The sequence below is a fragment of the Penaeus vannamei genome, chromosome 12, assembly GCF_042767895.1.
Source record: "Penaeus vannamei isolate JL-2024 chromosome 12, ASM4276789v1, whole genome shotgun sequence".
Taxonomy (NCBI): Eukaryota; Metazoa; Arthropoda; class Malacostraca; order Decapoda; family Penaeidae; genus Penaeus; species Penaeus vannamei.
The window spans coordinates 27372304-27390360 of record NC_091560.1 but is presented as its reverse complement, the minus strand read 5'-3'; the positions used below and the strand labels follow the sequence as shown (position 1 = coordinate 27390360).

The 18057-nt window shown below is 36.8% G+C and overlaps 1 protein-coding gene across 32 annotated transcripts in view; it reads right to left on the bottom strand.

Moving 5' to 3' along the window:
- Positions 1-285: 285 nt before the first annotated feature.
- The window catches only part of Mi-2 (chromodomain-helicase-DNA-binding protein Mi-2 homolog), a 29447-nt gene continuing 11675 nt past the window's right edge, over positions 286-18057 (bottom strand). For 8 of the 32 annotated variants that reach the window (XM_070128062.1, XM_070128064.1, XM_070128063.1 and 5 more), the window contains exons 7-35: positions 16907-17104; positions 16515-16718; positions 14279-14436; positions 13919-14087; positions 13619-13743; positions 13290-13504; positions 12955-13168; positions 12194-12629; positions 11841-12080; positions 11607-11729; positions 11298-11485; positions 10992-11120; positions 10713-10884; positions 10337-10491; positions 9956-10142; positions 9702-9848; positions 9426-9555; positions 9183-9277; positions 8689-8780; positions 8218-8404; positions 7907-8018; positions 7520-7740; positions 7160-7387; positions 6702-7033; positions 6423-6588; positions 5932-6129; positions 5612-5792; positions 4461-4583; positions 286-819 (exon numbers count right to left, since the gene is read on the bottom strand). In XM_070128062.1, coding sequence (XP_069984163.1) covers positions 590-819; positions 4461-4583; positions 5612-5792; positions 5932-6129; positions 6423-6588; positions 6702-7033; positions 7160-7387; positions 7520-7740; positions 7907-8018; positions 8218-8404; positions 8689-8780; positions 9183-9277; positions 9426-9555; positions 9702-9848; positions 9956-10142; positions 10337-10491; positions 10713-10884; positions 10992-11120; positions 11298-11485; positions 11607-11729; positions 11841-12080; positions 12194-12629; positions 12955-13168; positions 13290-13504; positions 13619-13743; positions 13919-14087; positions 14279-14436; positions 16515-16718; positions 16907-17104 — 5355 coding nt within the window. In that variant the 3' untranslated portion in view covers positions 286-589. Of the gene's footprint in view, positions 820-4320; positions 4584-5611; positions 5793-5931; positions 6130-6422; positions 6589-6701; positions 7034-7159; positions 7388-7519; positions 7741-7906; positions 8019-8217; positions 8405-8688; positions 8781-9182; positions 9278-9425; positions 9556-9701; positions 9849-9955; positions 10143-10336; positions 10492-10712; positions 10885-10991; positions 11121-11297; positions 11486-11606; positions 11730-11840; positions 12081-12193; positions 12630-12954; positions 13169-13289; positions 13505-13618; positions 13744-13918; positions 14088-14278; positions 14437-16514; positions 16719-16906; positions 17105-17533; positions 17591-18057 lie in introns of all 32 variants that reach the window. The other 24 variants (XM_070128049.1, XM_070128054.1, XM_070128052.1 and 21 more) reach the window with 10 other exon arrangements.

The following is an 18057-nucleotide window of genomic DNA, read 5'->3' as shown; positions in this document are numbered from 1 at the left end:
TTAATCCTTAGTTGGAAGTGGTGATACTAGCAAACAATGCTTAAAAGGATAACTTAAATAACAGTAGTCAAATGGATAAAAAGTAAATAAGATGGCTTTCATGAATATGATACATGCTCTGCATATGGTAGTGGATATGGCAGGGTAAGATGGATCAATTCCAGATAAAACTATGCAATATTTAGAGTAGTAATACCCATTTCATCAATACTTTCAAATCTCTTAAATAAAACAATAACACCAAAAACACACAATTTCTGTCAAGAAGGTTACTGAAACAGATAGTTCTAATGGTATTTTATGTTACCATTTAGTTGACATTACATAAAAATCTTACATTAAGCCTTTAAAGTAAGAACTAGATCTTGTGGATACAAAGACCTTTGAGATCACTTAGGAAATCTACCACAGGTATCTTATACATCAATGAGATTACATAAATTCAAATAAATCTGCCTAAATCTCTCGGAATGACTAAACTGACTGCACATTTCTAGGTGGAGGGTCAAAATAAATAAATAAAACAAAATATAAGTCAAATAAAAATAAAATCTGGTTGTGGTACAAGTCATCGATCCCATGTTTGGTTCTAATCCAAGTATATCAGATTTTTTGTATCTCCTGAATGCTGCTGGAGTTGCTGCTGTTGCTGTTGGTGAAGAAGAAGAGATGCTCGAGTGGCAGCAGATATTGCCCCACTATGGGAGGTCGGGGGCTGCTGCATGCTCAAGTGTGGGTCCAGGAGAGGGTTGGAGGCAGCAAGCATGTGAAGGCTTGCACCCAGGCTCTGGAGGCTGCTCACCTGCACAGATGGCACACCTGAAGAGGAATGACATATGTTACATCAGCTTGATTACTTACCTGAGAAGCCCACTGGGAATGATTCAGGAACTTTATCTCCAAAGTAACACAACAAAAAGGCAAGTATACCGTCTTTTCTTTCTTTCAGAAAAAAAGAAAAAAGAAAAAAGGAACATGTTAACATAAAGACACATTTGTTGTGGTTGTAAAATTTGGACCAGAAAGTTCATACCTAAAAAAATTACAAATATCAAAATATCACAAATACATAAACAAAATAACATCCCTCCCAGGTGTTTTAAGCAGTAAGCATCAGTGGTGAGATAGGAACTAGCAAAACTTGAGTTAGTGCACAAGACAATTCAGGCATCATGGCAGTGACCATAAAGCATAAACCTGTGAACCTGAGCCATAACAGATTTTGGTGTTACTAAGGTGTGAATAACCGTATCAAGGATGGTTGCAGCAACAGGAAGCAAAGCAATATCTAATAGCCCTTACCTATTCACCTGTGTTATAAATCATCACCTTGCAGAAACACTGATTACAACATAAAATTGCAAAAGACCTTTCTTTAAGACAAATCATACTATACATAAAGTAAGATACACTAAAATACTCATCCTGAAAAAAAGCAGGAACACTTACATAAATACAACAGCAATACTTTACATTTAATCCAAGGCTCTTCCAATTATGATTTAATAATCAATAAAATAACCCTTACCATTCCAATTACACATCTAATATCTTTAATAGATAACCCTTTTTACTTTCTATATTTCCTAAGACTTTGTTTACCTTTCTTATCTTAATTGTCTTTTAAATACTGGAACAAAGTGTTTTATGCTTGATATGGCATATAGCACATTCTATTAGACTAGCAGTATAGCCTTCATATTTGCAAACATGGAGGAAAATATGCAAACTGACTGCTAATGACTTCAATTAGATGTTAGTCTTGCCCTATGGAGTGTCAAGCTATTTATAATCAAAAGTACAATAGTTTATGTTAGAGAGATGTTCAAATTTTATTTGACAATACAAAGAGAACTCTATCTACAGAGATGGGAACAGGAAAGTCTCCATGAACTCAAGAAAAGTGTTAAATATCAACAGAAATAAAAGCTACAAAATAATTTGCTCATGGCTCAGTGAAGAAGAAACAAGTGTTGTTTTTCCCATGGCACTTCAAACATGGCATATTCACTTCAGTTATATTTTCAACAGCATCAAAATTTTTCCCCTTAAGTAAAATTACACTATTCTTTTATGTACTTTTCATCCATCTAGACTATATAAGCAATTCTTTTCAAGTGCTTTTTCATTCAAAGGTTAATTAATTCTTGTTCCTTTTTATTGCTTTACACAAACCCAACCATGTGTAGGTCAGTGGATATGGTACGAGGGAATCATCTTGAGGATGAGCAGCACCATACTGTATGTGAAATTTTCATTTTACTTCATATATCTATTTTCCAAAGATCAGAGCTTTAGAAAGAGAGGAGGGAATGTCTTCTACTTTTCTTGGTTTCATTAACTGAAAATTTGCAAGAAAATTCAGTGCTGAGAACACTGAGCAAACAAACTAATTATTACGAGTTAAGCTCCACTGATACACGCCAACAAATTCCTGCTGGCCAAAGCAAGCATTTTTTTCTTTCTTTTCTTTTACATGTGCATAAAATTTGTTTACATTTGCAAATGCTTGGTTATTTACACACGGAAGGCAGTTAAGGACAGCCAGGAAGGGCATTTAGAATAATAATAGCATGTTGAAATAAATAAGATTATATATATATTTATCAATCAGCATGTGTGGATCTTTTGAGACGTATAATTACTTTTTTATTATATATTTTTGTGCATGGGGGAATAGAAATGGAATTGAGTCTTATAAAAGGCATACTTATACATAAAACTTGTTTTAAAAATCTATTCTCTTCTTTTACAATGTCCAGGAAACAGTTTGTGGCTTATTTTGTATATATTGATAAGATAACACTAACAATTAGTGTTTTTACATAAACTGTTTTGAAGATGTACAAAATAGAATATGAAAGATACTGGAAAATATGCAATTACAATATGATAACTGGACAAAAACGGATAAAAGGAAAATTAGAAAAGAAAAGCAAGATAGGAAAAGATGTTTAACAATGTCTTTCAAAAGCTGAAGAAAAGAGAAAGCTGAAAGAGAAAACTTCTTTTTTAGATATCTATTTTGCATATTTACCTAAAAAAACATATACATATATGTGCTTACTGTCCTTAACAATGAAAATGTACAGCCAAACTGTCAGTCAAAAATCCTAACTTTAAAAATAAAAGGAAAAAGTAGCAATCTCAGGTTTTACTGTATTCACAAATTTACTTCCCCTTATGGTCCAAATAATATAAGTGAAATTCTCCAAAGTAATTATCAAATTACATTAAAATGGCCTGGTTAAATACAGAAAAAATGGGAGCACTATATAACAGGTCAGTCTTTGTAATCAAGATGATACCTTCACATCTGAGACCAACTGAATACATAAAACCTTACCATTAATTTTGTGATACTAATGAAAACCAATTGTGATTTAAAAGAAAGAAAAAGAACATAAAATAGACCAACAAAAACTGAATGCAAACATTCACTTACTGTAACAGAATATAAGCATATCTCGGATAGGCAAATAATTACATACTTCACTTGCTTATTTTTTTCCTTTTCCTTTCTTTTAACTCCTGCCCAATTCATTTATATCCAAGCAGCAATTTCAACTTATATGTATATATATATATATATATATATATATATATATATATATATATATATATATATATATATATATATATATATTATATATACATATATATTATTATATTAAATACATATTTTCACACACCTATATGAAACCTGCTCTGAAGCTGAAAATATTTGCACAAGGAGACTAGAGAAACATGCTTATCCACAAAACCAGCATTATGATGGGCTTATGGTAACAAGCAACTATTGTAAGAGGCATGCAATATATAAAGCTACATACTAAAATAAAAATAAAAATAAAAAATAACAAAAAGGAAAATAAACAAAATAAGAAACAAAAAGAAAATGGGAAAAAAACGTGATGGAAAAAAAAAAAAATAATAAATAAAATAATAATAATAATTAAATAAAAATAAAATGAATCACATTCCCTTAGTCAGAGGTTACGGGCAGCTTAGTTGTGATGGCAGTCAGGAGTCTTCCAACCAACTTTGCCAATTTTGAAAACTTTTTTTTCTTCTTTTCAGTTTTGAGGTCAAAATACCTCTAATATCTGGTCTTTGTATAGCAAAGTCAATACACTTTAGCGATTTTATCTCTGATTACAAAAATTTGAAGTTACATAAATATATCTTAAATACATCATTTCATATGAATGTTATGTGATAAGCCAATATTCAACTCAACAACAAGCCTCCACCATGTATAGGTTAGGCATCCTCGAGGAGCAGTGGCTACTCCTGACCACCAGTGACAGCCACACTCACCGAGCTGGGTTAGTGTCACACTGGGCCACGCAGAGCAGCAGTAGCAGCAGGAGTAGCATCAGCAGCATCAGCAGGGGTCTACTTGGAGGCAGGGTTGGCAGCCATGGGAGGGATACCTGGGAAGGCAGCCTGCACAGCACCTGGTCCTGTAGCAGCTCCCGGTAGTGAATATTGGGGTCGGAAGTTAGCAAAGTTGGCGTTACCCAGGGTTGGCAGCGCACCAGTAGGAGTGAAGCCACCAGGGAATGTGGTAGAAATTTGACCTGCAAACAAAACCAAATATTAACAATGGATTCTTTAATTCACTGATTATAGAAGTAATGAACTGGGAAAAAACAAACATTCCTGATGCTAAGCTTTACAACACTGCATTCTAACTGACATTTTGGAGAAAAAACAAAAAATATTTTTGACATTGAGGAACAATAAATACTAGACAAAGAAACAAACAAATAAATAATTAAAATCAATACAACAAACATCTCTTGAAAAGAATCCTTACTAAAAATTACTTCTGACAGGCAATTGCCAACACTGCTGGATTGTTCATTTTACAACTTCCCTATAAGACAAATCTGTAATGACTGCACTAAATGCATGCCTTGCCAAACATTTCAATCTTCTGAAGAGTGTTAATCTAAAAATAAGACTGCAGAATATAATCCAGTTATCTTGGCCACCATATCTAAACTTGGAACTGCAAAATCATTAGTGTAAGGGATAATGAAAATAAATAATACTGTAAATACTGAAAAAATAAACCTATCACACATCATACACCACAAACCATGAGGGTTAATTATGCAAACATTTATGACCAAAATCATGAATAAAAAAGCAAAACATTAAAACTGCAGCAATGTTGGTATAAATGTGGCATAACAAACAGTTTTATCAGTAAATGAAAAGGAATCAGCACACCTAATAAAACGCTAGGCTTTGTGCAATCCGTTGGATAGTGCAAAACAAAGTTCACTAAAATAAATAAATTTCTCTACTGACAATTTAAAAATTTGCAATACAACTATTCAAAATTACAAAAAACTTGCTATGTACCAAAGAAGCTAAATAAATATTTTCCCCAGCATTAACAATAAAATAAAACACAGGATAAAAGAAAAGCAGGATGAAAAGATTTTCCAATGGAAATTTCTGACCATACCATTCTAACATTGAATGCTCTCCTTGCGGAAGTGTAATAAATACCAACTTACTGAAGCTGATGACACACTTCACCAAAACCAGACAACCTGAACCATCAATAGGAAGAGGAATTTCTGGCAACACTAACCCTCACCTGCTCCTTGAGCGCTTTTGTCCACATTACCCGCGCCTGAGGCCAGGCGAGATAGGATAGAACGCTCAGACATTTGGAGACGCTGGGCCACAGGGGGAATACGGGCAAGGGAAGCAGGTAACCGTGTGACATCAGATTTCATGTCTGACAGCAGCTCCTCAAGCTGGTTCAGCACCTATTTCATGGACAAATAAAAATCATAAGCTATTTAAAAATATTAGTGTAATATATATTCACAGGCACTGAATGAAATATGTCAGTAGTAATTTTTTTTTTTTTTTTTTTTTTTTAGCACAAGCTTAATGAAATCTAACCTTATTTAGCACTGCATTAGCTGGCTTATTTCCAGCCAGGGACTCCTTGCTGAGGTGCTGGTGTGATTCGGCCAGACATTCCACTTCAGCGAAACGAGCATTCAAGGTGCAAGCAGGATGATGGGGATCCTGTTGTAAGTTAAGGAATGCTGCACGACGCAGCTGTTCCTCAATGACCAGTGCTTGCTCTAACAGCTGCTTGGTCCCAAAAGAGAATAGGAAAATTATCAAAATCTGATTTTTTGCCAAATTTCTCCTTACGACAGAAGACTGCACGGGAATTCACTACCAGAAAGGAGAGGACAAAAAGAGAAGAAAAGGAAAGAAGAGAAAAAAAGGAGCAAGAAGAAAATGGAAATAATAATACATGGCATTTCAGGAAACAAATATGAAAATATATAGGCAACAGTAAACTAAACCTGATAAAGGATGATTTACAACAAAGTAAACAATAGAATAGAAAAATTACAAATACATTAATAAAATATTACCTTGAACCTTCTGGCAAGGAATTTGTTTTTAATTTCCAAGAAATTACCCTTGCCCACATCCATCTTGAATGGCTCATTGATGATGGCAAACCTGACATCATTCTGGATGTCTTGCCACCTTCCATACCCATGGGTAACAATGCCAGCAAGCAGCCAATAATCATGCCTGCAAAAATAAAATATTACTAACCTATATTGTCATATATAATTTTTTTTGGAACAACTGGATATACAAGTCAAAAATTTAAAATGTACATTGATTCAGGACTCAAAGCCTACCTGCGGTGCCAAATCTCATACTCGCGGCCAGGAACAGCTGCCTTCTCCTCATTTTGCCACAGTGTGTGCAGCTCAGTGAATCCACCGTCAGCAATATTGAACATGAACTTTCTCTTTGCCACGGAATCCACATCCTTCTTCTTGGAATCCTTCTTATCATCCTCCTCCTTCTTATCTTTGTCCTTTTCTTTGTCTTTATCTCCTTCCTTCTCCTTTTCTTTCTCTTTGTCTTTCTCCTCCTCCTTCTCTTCCTCTTCTTTCTTGACTTCTTCCTTCTTTTCAGTCTCCTTATCATCCTCTGTCTTTTCAACCTTTTCAGTCTTGACCTCAGCCTGCAAATAAAATATGTAATTATGGCGAAGAAAAGTAAGACAACTACGTGGTTCTAAGTTAAGTTAGTACAAGATAAATCTAAATAAAATCAGTATTTCATCAAATTAAAGATTTGCTTCACTTGCCTCTTCCTTTTCTTCAGTCTTTTGTTCTCCTTCCTTCTGTTCTTTTTCTTCAGTTTCCATTTTCACTTCCTCTTTCTTCTCTTCTTCCTTCTTGGTCTCTTCTACTTCCATCTTCTCTGGCTCCTCTTTCTTCTCCTCTTCAGGCTTCTCAGTCTTCTCAGTTTGTTCTGTTTCTTTCTTTTCTTCTTCCTCTGCCTTTACTTCTGGTGTTTCAGCAGGTTCCTCCTTCTGTTGAGGTAAAAATGCCTCATTATTTTGGGGTCTCTGCTACAACATGTTTGGGCAAAAGGTATGGATCACTGAGAAATCATTGATCACAAACTTGTTAAAATTAAAACAGGATTACAATTCAAAATTTACCTTTTCTTTTTCTCCTTCCGTCTTCTCTTCCTCCTTCTTCTCTACCTTCTCTTCCTTCTTTTCTTCTTCCTTTTCTGTCTCCTTTTCATCCTTCTTTTCTTTATCTTCGGTCTTCTTGTCTTCTTCTTTCTTAGCTTCTTCCTTTTTGTCCTCTTCCTTGTCTTCTGATTCTCCCTTCACAGATGGTGCAGGAGATGGAGTTACACTTGTTGCTGGTGTGCCTATGATGGACAGAAAATTATGTATTGTCAAACAAACCTACTATATGAGAAAACACAAGTTTATAGAAATGCAACTACAAAAATAGGAAACAGGGAAGAAAAAGAAAAGAAAAAAGATAAAGACAAAAAGGATCAGGTATCAATTATGAAACATAAGATCACTCACCAGAAGCAGAAGTACCATTGCTCTTGCCACCATCTACTACTGCTGGCTCAACAGGCCTATTTAGAGCTTCTGGCATTGAGTAATGGCCATTGATTGTCTCGAACTCTGAAATCTAATAATAAAAATTTATAATTAGATGACAACCACATCCAAGTTAAGAGTATCAAGTACTAACAAAGACCTTTGAACTGATAATATATGCAAACTGCTTTAAGACAAATGAAAGCCTTACTGTATTTTGTTTTCATGAAATGTAAAAAGATTTTATCTAACTGACGAATAACAATAACATGGCTTATATAGTGTGATACCTTTTTGCGAATGAGTGACATCACTCCAATTCTGGTGAGAACGTGTTGTCTGCTTAATCCTTCACGAGGCACTCCATCAGCAAATGTTTCAGCATTGTCATTACCAGGCTCACACAAATGGCGCATGAAGAGAGATGTGTATGCTCTGAAGCACTTCTCACTCTTGCCTCGGAGGTCTCGTACCAACCTTTAAAAATGAAACCATATTTGTATTTTGATATGAGCAATAACAAACAATATGAAAAATTAATTGCCTGTCTTCAACCAGTTGGCCACAATCACCACAACTTAGAATAACTGCATAAACAGGGTGCATTCAAATCTAGGTAGCAAGACATTCACTGGCCTCACATTTGACCACCTGTCATGAACGAGCCTGCAAGAAGGGGGGGTAGATATATTCAAAATATTCATAAGTTTAACAAAAGGAATCAAACTAATACTAAAGTGTTTAACTGCCTATAGACCTACCATTGAGAGTTGAAAGCTTCTTGAGGAGGCATTCCATAACGCATAACTGCATTGAGGAAAGCCTTGCGTTGTCTGGCATTGAATCCCAGAACCTGTCAATATAATCGCACATTAAACAATTGTTATTGTATACAAAAAGTAAAGCTAAGTATCTAATTACAAATACTAGTTTCTATCAATTTTATATAGAATAATATAACTGTTTTAAAGGGCCTTTATGTCTTGGCCTTACTTAGCCAATACTCCTATGCCTCTAAAATTGATCTTGTCCACGTTTTACAACCAAAACCACAAAACTAACTGGTATGGCCAAGATTCATGGACATCATTTGATTAATAATTATAAAAGTAATAATAACAACATCAATTACTACAATATTTTTACAATAATACTTAAATAGATTCACTGAACACACATAAACAGACACAAATTTGTTCAATTCATGTACACCCGTTTACACATTTATCAAAAGTGTGTATCTCCAATATCTTACTTCAATATTTCCTCCAACTCGGGCAAGAAGTGGCGGCAATGGACGATCACGGTCACCTCTGTCACCACGACGGCGTGATCTACGGCCTCCTTCAGCTGAGGGCAAGTTTTAGATTAAAAGTATCTTAAAATTACAATTACAATAACATATGTGTGTAATACTAACAGGAGACAAATAATCTTCCTCATCTTTTCATTCATGTACTTAGAGTAGCTCAATGTCTATGAAATATAAAACACTTACTTTCATTCTTTTCATCAAATTCATCATCATTATCATTGTCAGATGGCATGGAGAAGTCAGAGTTGTAGTCTGATCCCTGTTCTTGCCAGCTAAGATCTTCTCTACCATCTGCTGCATCGTTGTAGTTCACCTTGAAAACAAAGTTGCAAATAAAGATCATACAATTTTCTTCATTGTTAATGCTAGACTTAGTTATAGATGAGACAAACATGGCTACTAAATATTTATTCTGATAATGAAAACATTGTTGATTACATCTAAATTCTCTGTACTAACCTGTTTCCTGACTCGTTTACCCTTTCCAAGAGTTCTTGCCAGATCTTCCTGTTGTTGTTCGAAGTGATGGCGCAAAAGTCGTTCCCAGTAAAGGGAATCTGTATTATCTGCTTCTTGCTTCAAAACCTCAACATCTTCCATTTCCTCCTGTAGAAATAACACAAATCATTATTATATATGCACTTTTCATAATGGGTAGAAAAAAGCTTTTCACCTGAATAATTTTCATTGAAACTGTAACTAAAACTACTCACCTCTTCCCCTTCTTTGGTAACATATGAAGCAACCTTGAAAGAGCTGAGATACTCATTAGCCCAGTTCTCCTTCTGTTCAATACCCTCCTTTGTACGGTCAAGGAGTTCCTCAATAGCCTGGTTATCATAATGGATAGCTTCATCCTCTTTGCCTTCCTCTTCTTTGAAAAGTTCTTCTGTACCAAACCTGTGAAAGTATACAGTTACAAAAGAATATTCATATGTCTTTTTACCAAATAAAGGGAAATAAAGTCTACTTGCACATAACTCCTTTTAAATACAAAGACATTTACTTTAAAGAACCACATTGGTCAGAACAAAATATACCTACATGGCAAAGCTTAAAAAATTTACAAAAGAAAAGACAAAAAATGTGCTTACCTCAAGATATCATCCAATTCTTGTTTGGAGAAGTTTGTGGCTTTTGATCCCATTCCAGGACGGACAACCAAGTGAGTCAACATCATCTTTCTCTTAGCAACCTGTGTGACTCTTTCTTCAACAGAGTTACGAGTCACAAACCGGTAAATCATCACCTGTAAGAATAAAGGCCAGACTTATTTGTTGGAATAATTCATATATATACAGTATAATTAGGTATAAAACTGAAATGATGCACTGGTATTAAAATCTGATCTATACTGTAAATATTTCAATGTCAATAATTCTTTTAACTATAAATCATGACAAAGATCTATATTTATTCTACACTTCAAAGGATTCCGTAACACTAAGACTATTATTACATTTAATTTACCTTATTTGCCTGACCAATACGATGAGCTCTGGAGAAAGCTTGAATATCGTTATGTGGATTCCAATCAGAATCATAGATGATGACAGTATCTGCAGTGGCCAAGTTGATACCTAAACCACCAGCACGAGTAGACAATAAGAAAATAAACTGCTGGGCACCTGGAGCATTGAATCTGTATGGGAGATGAAAACATTGTAAATAAACCATATAATGACTCTGTCTAAACAGTTGCTATCACACATTATACCATAATTCTTAGTTTATCTGTAGTGGTCTGACCTATCAATGGCTTCTTGACGAGCTTGACCAGTGATGCCACCATCAATTCTTTCATATTTGTAACCCATGCCCTCACAGAAGTCTTCCAAAACATCTAACATCCTTGTCATCTGGGAGAAAATCAACACACTGAAAAATAAAAAGGAGAGACACATTTAGAACTCAACATTAATGAGGTTTGAGGTTGATTAAGAAGTTAAGGGGAAATTTTGATCTTCCCTGACTTCCATAAAAAAATTAAAAGATAATTTCAAAACTGTTTTTCTCAACATGTCAAATAACTGCAACCTTCACTGTGAAACTCACCGATGGCCATCACGTTTGAGCTTCTCCAACATACTCTCCAGGAGAATGAACTTGCCACTGGCCTTCACAAGGTCTCTGCTTACATACATTCCATTTGGCAGCTTTGGGGCCTCCTCTGCTGCTGCTGGGAAGAGGTATGGATGGTTGCAACACTTCTTCAGATCCATGACAATGTTGAGCAAAGAAACCTGGAAAAGAAAAATGTGATGAGAAATAATTGCCCAATTACAATGATTATAAAAGAGTATTCCCATGAGTAACATCCTTTCATATATCTATCTACAACCAAGCTTTGTAAATGAAACTTACCTGCTGGCCTCCTCCTCTTGAGTTAAGGGCTTCAAAATTACGGGTAAGAATGTATTTGTAGTATTTCTTCTGCAGTGGTGATAACTCCACACGAATGATGAACTCTGACTTGGTTGGCATGTTCTAGCAAAAGAACAACAAAATATCAAATTATTATAATCTGATTTCCACATAGCTCATCAAACTATAAAGCAAGTATCAAAGACTGTGAAAGAAAGAGAATCATTAATTTACCTTGAGTACATCAGTCTTCAATCTTCTCAACATGTGAGGTCCAAGCAAATCGTGCAGTTTTTTAATCTGATCTTCTTTTGCAATATCTTCAAATTCATTTTGGAAGGATGATAGATCAGAGAATTTTTCAGGACACAAGAAGTTGAGTAAATGGAAAAGTTCCTCCAGGTTGTTTTGAAGTGGGGTTCCAGTTAAAAGCAGACGATAAACGATGTTGTACTGGTTCAGCACACGGAAGAACTGTCCAAATAAAGGGGCATTAATCCAACTTACAAATTTCAGAACACGAAAACACAAAAACACAAAGTATAGCAGTCATATTCACTACATGTGTCCATAGAGATCAATATTACCTTAGACTGGTTACTCTTCAATCTGTGAGCTTCATCTACAACCAAGCATGCCCACTCTAATGATCCTAGGCAAGCTTGATCCATAGATATCATCTCATAGGAGGTTAGAAGTACATTGAATTTTACATTTGTTGTACGGATACGTGTGGCTTTTGATGCACTTCGCACTGCTCCTTCCTCAAATGACAATTCATGCTCACGAATCATAGATCGTGATTCTCTGTCACCTACATATGTAACAACATAGAAGTCTGGGGCCCACATCTCAAACTCTCTTTCCCAATTAATGATGGTGGAGAGTGGGACAGCTACAAGGAAGGGACCTTTAGAGTGTCCTTCTTTGTAGAGTGAATACAAAAATGCAATGGTCTGAATTGTCTTTCCAAGACCCATCTCATCAGCCAAGATGGTGTCTGTTCCCTGACCCCAAGAATATCTGTAAAAAGAGACAATACTTAGCATATAAAATATATCATATAACTGTTACAAGTTTTTGGCTCTAAGACAGGTGGATAACAAGATTTTATATTTTGATATTTTGGATGTTAAAGATGTGCAAAAGCATAAAGCAAAAGCATAACCAATAAAAGCAGAAATGATATTAAGGCAATCATAAAAATAAAAATAGTTAAAATAATAGCAATATATATCAATATTGATAAAAACAATGAATAAAAACTAACTACTTAATTACAATAATTTGTGAACTGTTTAATGGCATTAGGTCTTCAGTGAATCTCTCAAAAGTATTCTATCCTTACCGTAACCAATTAACACCCTCAAGCTGATACTCGTGAAGTGAGAGCCCAGTCATATCCAGGTAGTCTGGCTGCTTCTCCCACTTCTTACTGAGGTTCGTTACTGGTTTATCAGGTGGAGGAGTGTATCGCCGGGGTGAAGAAGGCTCACGATCTTCTTCTCCCAATTCTCGTGCCCTTGCCTTGCCTTTCTTCTTTCCTTTCTTACTCTTACCAACTGTAAATAAAACAAGAATTACAGTGAAAATACTGATCATATTAAGCATTAGTTAAAATATGCAAAAAGAAATGTAAAAATGACAATTCACAAAAGTGATGGATCATTTGAGAACACTAACCAGCATCAGCATTACATGCTGCTCTCAGATCATGATAAAACTCAATTGCAGTTTTTAAGCCAATAATCTCTTCATCCTCATCTTCCCATGTAGCTTGGTCATAGGGTAAGTCTCGCCATTTCACAAGATACTGTATGGTTCCATCCCGCAAAGAACGATGGTTCAACACACGATGGATTTTCAACCAGGTGGACTTAATTCCATATTTGTAATATCTGTTGAGAAATTAAATTTTAACTCAAATTGAAATGCACCCACCCAATTGAAAGCAGTCTTTTATCTATATATACACAACACAATAATATTATGAAAATATTTTGTATTTCTACCTTTCTTCCAAGGAGTTTGGATCAATGCTTTTGCCACGTCTTTGTGACCCTACTTCATCGTCGTCATCCATACCAGGTACAGGTGGCTCATCTGGATCAAACTTTTTGAAGTATGAGCGCAACATCTAAAAGGAAGGAAAAATATCATTGCTTAAACACTTTTACAGATTTAATAAACTGACAAGTCTACAATAAGCTTATATAAAAAACAAAGCTGAACAACAACAACAATATACAAGCCTATATTTTTAATTCAGAAGCTGAACTGACCATAAAAACTGTGGATGATAAAAGGTTTACCTGAGGATGATGTACATCCAACATGAGTTCAGAAATCCAAGAGCAGTGCCAGTATGACATATCAACCCACTTCACCAAAAACTCTCGCAGCTGTTTGAACTGATATTTTTCCCATTTGTCTCCAACAATCTCCTTCCAATTCTCTGGTGGCTTTGGAGGGTCAACATATCTGCAATCACAAAAGGAAAGATTCAGACACTGCATCACAGTAGAAAATATATCTATGTGGACTGTAAATCATTAAGAGAAAGTGAGAGAAAAAACAATAACAACATTAAAAAATAAAAAAATAAAAAATAAATATATAAAATAAAATTCTAATACTATACTACAGATAGATGAAAGCTAAGTAGGACTTACCTCCAGAATAGGATCTTCTGGACTTTTCCTGGCAAAGGTTCACAAGCACAGCGCTGACAGGTCCATTCTCCTTCAGGTACTTCAAACAAAGGTGGTGACAAACAATATGTATGGTAGGCATTCACACATGAATCACAGCAAAGAAGTTCACCACCATCCTAGAAAAAATGTTTAGTTAATAATGATGATGATAATAAAGTCCCATCATTCATGATTCTTATACATTTTCCATAAAGAGAAAGAGAGAGAAAAAGATAGAAAGAGAGAAAGAGAGAGAAAGAAAGAGAGAGAAAGAGAGAAAGAGAGAGAGAGAGAGAAAGAGAGAGAGAAAGAAAGAGAGAGAGAGAGAGAGAGAGAGAGAGAGAGAGAGAGAGAGAGAGAGAGAGAGAGAGAGAGAGAGAGAGAGAGAGAGAGAGAGAGAGAGAGAGAGAGAGAGAGAGAGAGAGAGAGAGAGAGAGAGAGAGAGAGAGAGAGAGAGTGAGTGAGTGAGTGAGTGAGTGAGTGAGTGAGTGAGTGAGTGAGTGAGTGAGTGAGTGAGTGAGTGAGTGAGTGAGTGAGTGAGTGAGTGAGTATGAGTGAGAGTGCGCTGAATATGATAGGATATGAGAGGAGAAGAGAGGAGAAGCGAGGAAAGGAGAAGTGAAAGGAGGGGAGAGACGAGGAAAGGAGAAGTGAAAGGAGGGGAGAGACGAGGAAAGGAGAAGTGAAAGGAGGGGAGAGGAAAGGAAAAGAGAAGTGGAAGGAGGAGAGAGGAAAGGAAAGGAGAAGTGGAAGGAGGAGAGAGGAAAGGAAAGGAGAAGTGAAAGGAGGGGAGAGGAAAGGAAAGGAGAAGTGAAAGGAGGGGAGAGGAAAGGAAAGGAGAAGTGAAAGGAGGGGAGAGGCAAGGAAAGGAAAGGTGAAAGGAGGGGAGAGGTGAGGAAAGGAGAAGTGAAAGGAGGGGAGAGGTGAGGAAAGGAGAAGTGAAAGGAGGAGAGAGACGAGGAAAGGAGAAGTGAAAGGAGGGAAGAGGAAAGGAAAAGAGAAGTGGAAGGAGGAGAGAGGAAAGGAAAGGAGAAGTGAAAGGAGGGGAGAGGAAAGGAAAGGAGAAGTGAAAGGAGGAGAGAGACGAGGAAAGGAGAAGTGAAAGGAGGGGAGAGACGAGGAAAGGAGAAGTGAAAGGAGGGGAGAGACGAGGAAAGGAGAAGTGAAAGGAGGGGAGAGACGAGGAAAGGAGAAGTGAAAGCAGGGGAGAGACGAGGAAAGGAGAAGTGAAAGGAGGGGAGAGGAAAGGAAAGGAGAAGTAAAAGGGGGGTGGGTGGGAGAGGAAAGGAAAGAAGTATAAGGGGGGGGGAGGAAATGGAATAAAGGGGGGGGGGGAGGGAGAGGAAAGAAAAGAAGTAAATGGGGGTGGGGGAGGGAGAGGAAAGAAAAGAAGTAAATGGGGGGGGGGGAGAAAGGAGAAGTCAAACGAGGGGAGAGGAAAGAAAAGAAGTAAATGGGTGTGGGGGGGGGGAGAGGAAAGGAAAGGAGAAGTCAAATGAGGGGAGAGGAAAGAAAAAAAGTAAATGGGTGGGGGGAGGAGGAGAGGAAAGGAAATGAGAAGTGAAATGAGGGGAGAGTAGAGGAAAGGAGAAGTGATAGGAGGGGAGAGGAAAGGAAAGGAGAAGTAAAAGGGGGAAGGGGTTGAGGAAAGGAAAGGAGAAGTGTAGGGGGGGGGAGAGGAAAGGAAATGAGAAGTCAAATGAGGGGAGAGTAAAGGAAAGGAGAAGTGAAAGGAGGGGAGAGGAAAGGAAAGGAGAAGTAAAAGGGGCAAGGGGTTGAGGAAAGGAAAGGAGAAGTAAAAGGGGCAAGGGGTTGAGGAAAGGAAAGGAGAAGTAAAAGGGGCAAGGGGTTGAGGAAAGGAAAGGAGAAGTAAAAGGGGCAAGGGGTTGAGGAAAGGAAAGGAGAAGTAAAAGAGGCAAGGGGTTGAGGAAAGGAAAGGAGAAGTAAAAGGGGCAAGGGGTTGAGGAAAGGAAAGGAGAAGTATAAGGGGGGGGGGAGGAATGGAAAGAAGTATAAGGGGGGGGAGGAATGGAAAGAAGTATAAGGGGGGGGGGGGAGGAATGGAAAGAAGTATAAGGGGGGGAGAGGAAAGAAAAGAAGTATATGGGGGGGGGGGAAGGAAAGAAGTATAAGGGGGGGGGAGAGAGGAAAGAAGTATAAGGGTGGGTGGGTGGGGGGAAGAGGCATGAGGAGTGGCAAGAGAAAGATTACTAACCTTACAAACTTTACAGTACTCCATATGTTCATCTTCTTCCTTGACTCCCTCTGACTCACAAGTGGGGCATGACCACTTGCCCTCAGGAGCCTCTTCCAATTCTGGTTCAAGACACACCAGATGGTAAGCCTTAGGACAAGTGTCACAAAGGATGATCTCACCACCCTGCTGACATACCTCGCAGTAATCCTGATTTGGGGGAGACTGATTAAGTTGAAAGAAACGAGTCAGTATCAATGTCCAGACTCCAGTTTCCTTATACCTTAACTAAAGAACTGCATAATTACGTACAAGGTGACAACTAAAGAGCATTCCACAGAACATTCTTACAAAAGCTATAGTCATTCTTATTCATGCATCTTCTAATAGTAAAAATAAACAAACACACTCACTTGATGATCTGTTTCATATCCATCCTCATCCTTTGCCTTCATACGTTTTTTACGCTTATTTTTGTTGCCAATCTTGGTTTTGGCTTTCTTTTTGGGCGCATTTTGCTGTTCTGCCTCATCTTCAGCCTTATTCATGTCCTCTGCCTCAGCTAACATTTGCTCAAACTCTGCATCACTGTCTTGGCTTGACTCATCCTCCTATTCATCCCAAGAGTTAAAAAAAAAAAGAAAAGAAATATTATCAGTAACTGTGCCAGAACATGAGGTTTACACTATGATTAGGCCTAGTTCATAGTTTGCAGCTAAGAAAACAAGGAAATGATACTACACAACTAGGTGATATAAATGAGGCTGATTTTTTTTCTTCTTCTGTTCTTTTTTTTTTTTTTTTTTTTTTTTTTTTATTATTTCTTTTTTTTTTTGTAGTTGTGTATTTTTTTTTTTTTTAATCGAAAGTAGGCAATCTCACAGCCCACAATCTATAAAGAGGGTGCACGCTGCCTGGCAGTCAATAAAGTTTCATGATAAAGAGGGATATAAACCCTTTTTGTGAGGTGTAGGTGCAAAAGGGAGGAGGCCTTATCATATAAACCTTACATGCCAAGTACTTGAGATTTTGTAACATACTTTCTGGGACTCCTGCAGGACCGGCTCATTGTTTTTGTTCAGTCCTTTGGTGTGGCCCTGCGATGAGGTGGGTGCCAAAGGACAGGGAAGTTTTAAAGCAAAATGAATTGGACTGAGAGAGCATTACATAGATTTAACTTGGGAATAATGGGAAGCACATATAGTGCCTGAATATAAATATTAAGAATGGTTAGTATCATCTAAATTAGGAATGAAAAAAACAGAAATAACTGTCAATTTCAATTTAGATCATCACTAGAAAAGAATTTTGCCAGAAGGATATTCTATAATACTTTGATAAACATATGAAATTTATCAACAGCTTTGGAGCTTAGCTTGGTCAAGCAGATGAGGAGAAGTAATGTCACGATTCTGCAACATATAACTGAGATCTGTGAGATTGCAAGACGACAAATTTCTGGGGATCAAAACTAGAATTGCCAATTAGAAATAAATAGAACTAATTCTCTTAGTACTATTAATAAGGTAAATCTCCATTTTTCATAGGACAAAGTATCTCAGAA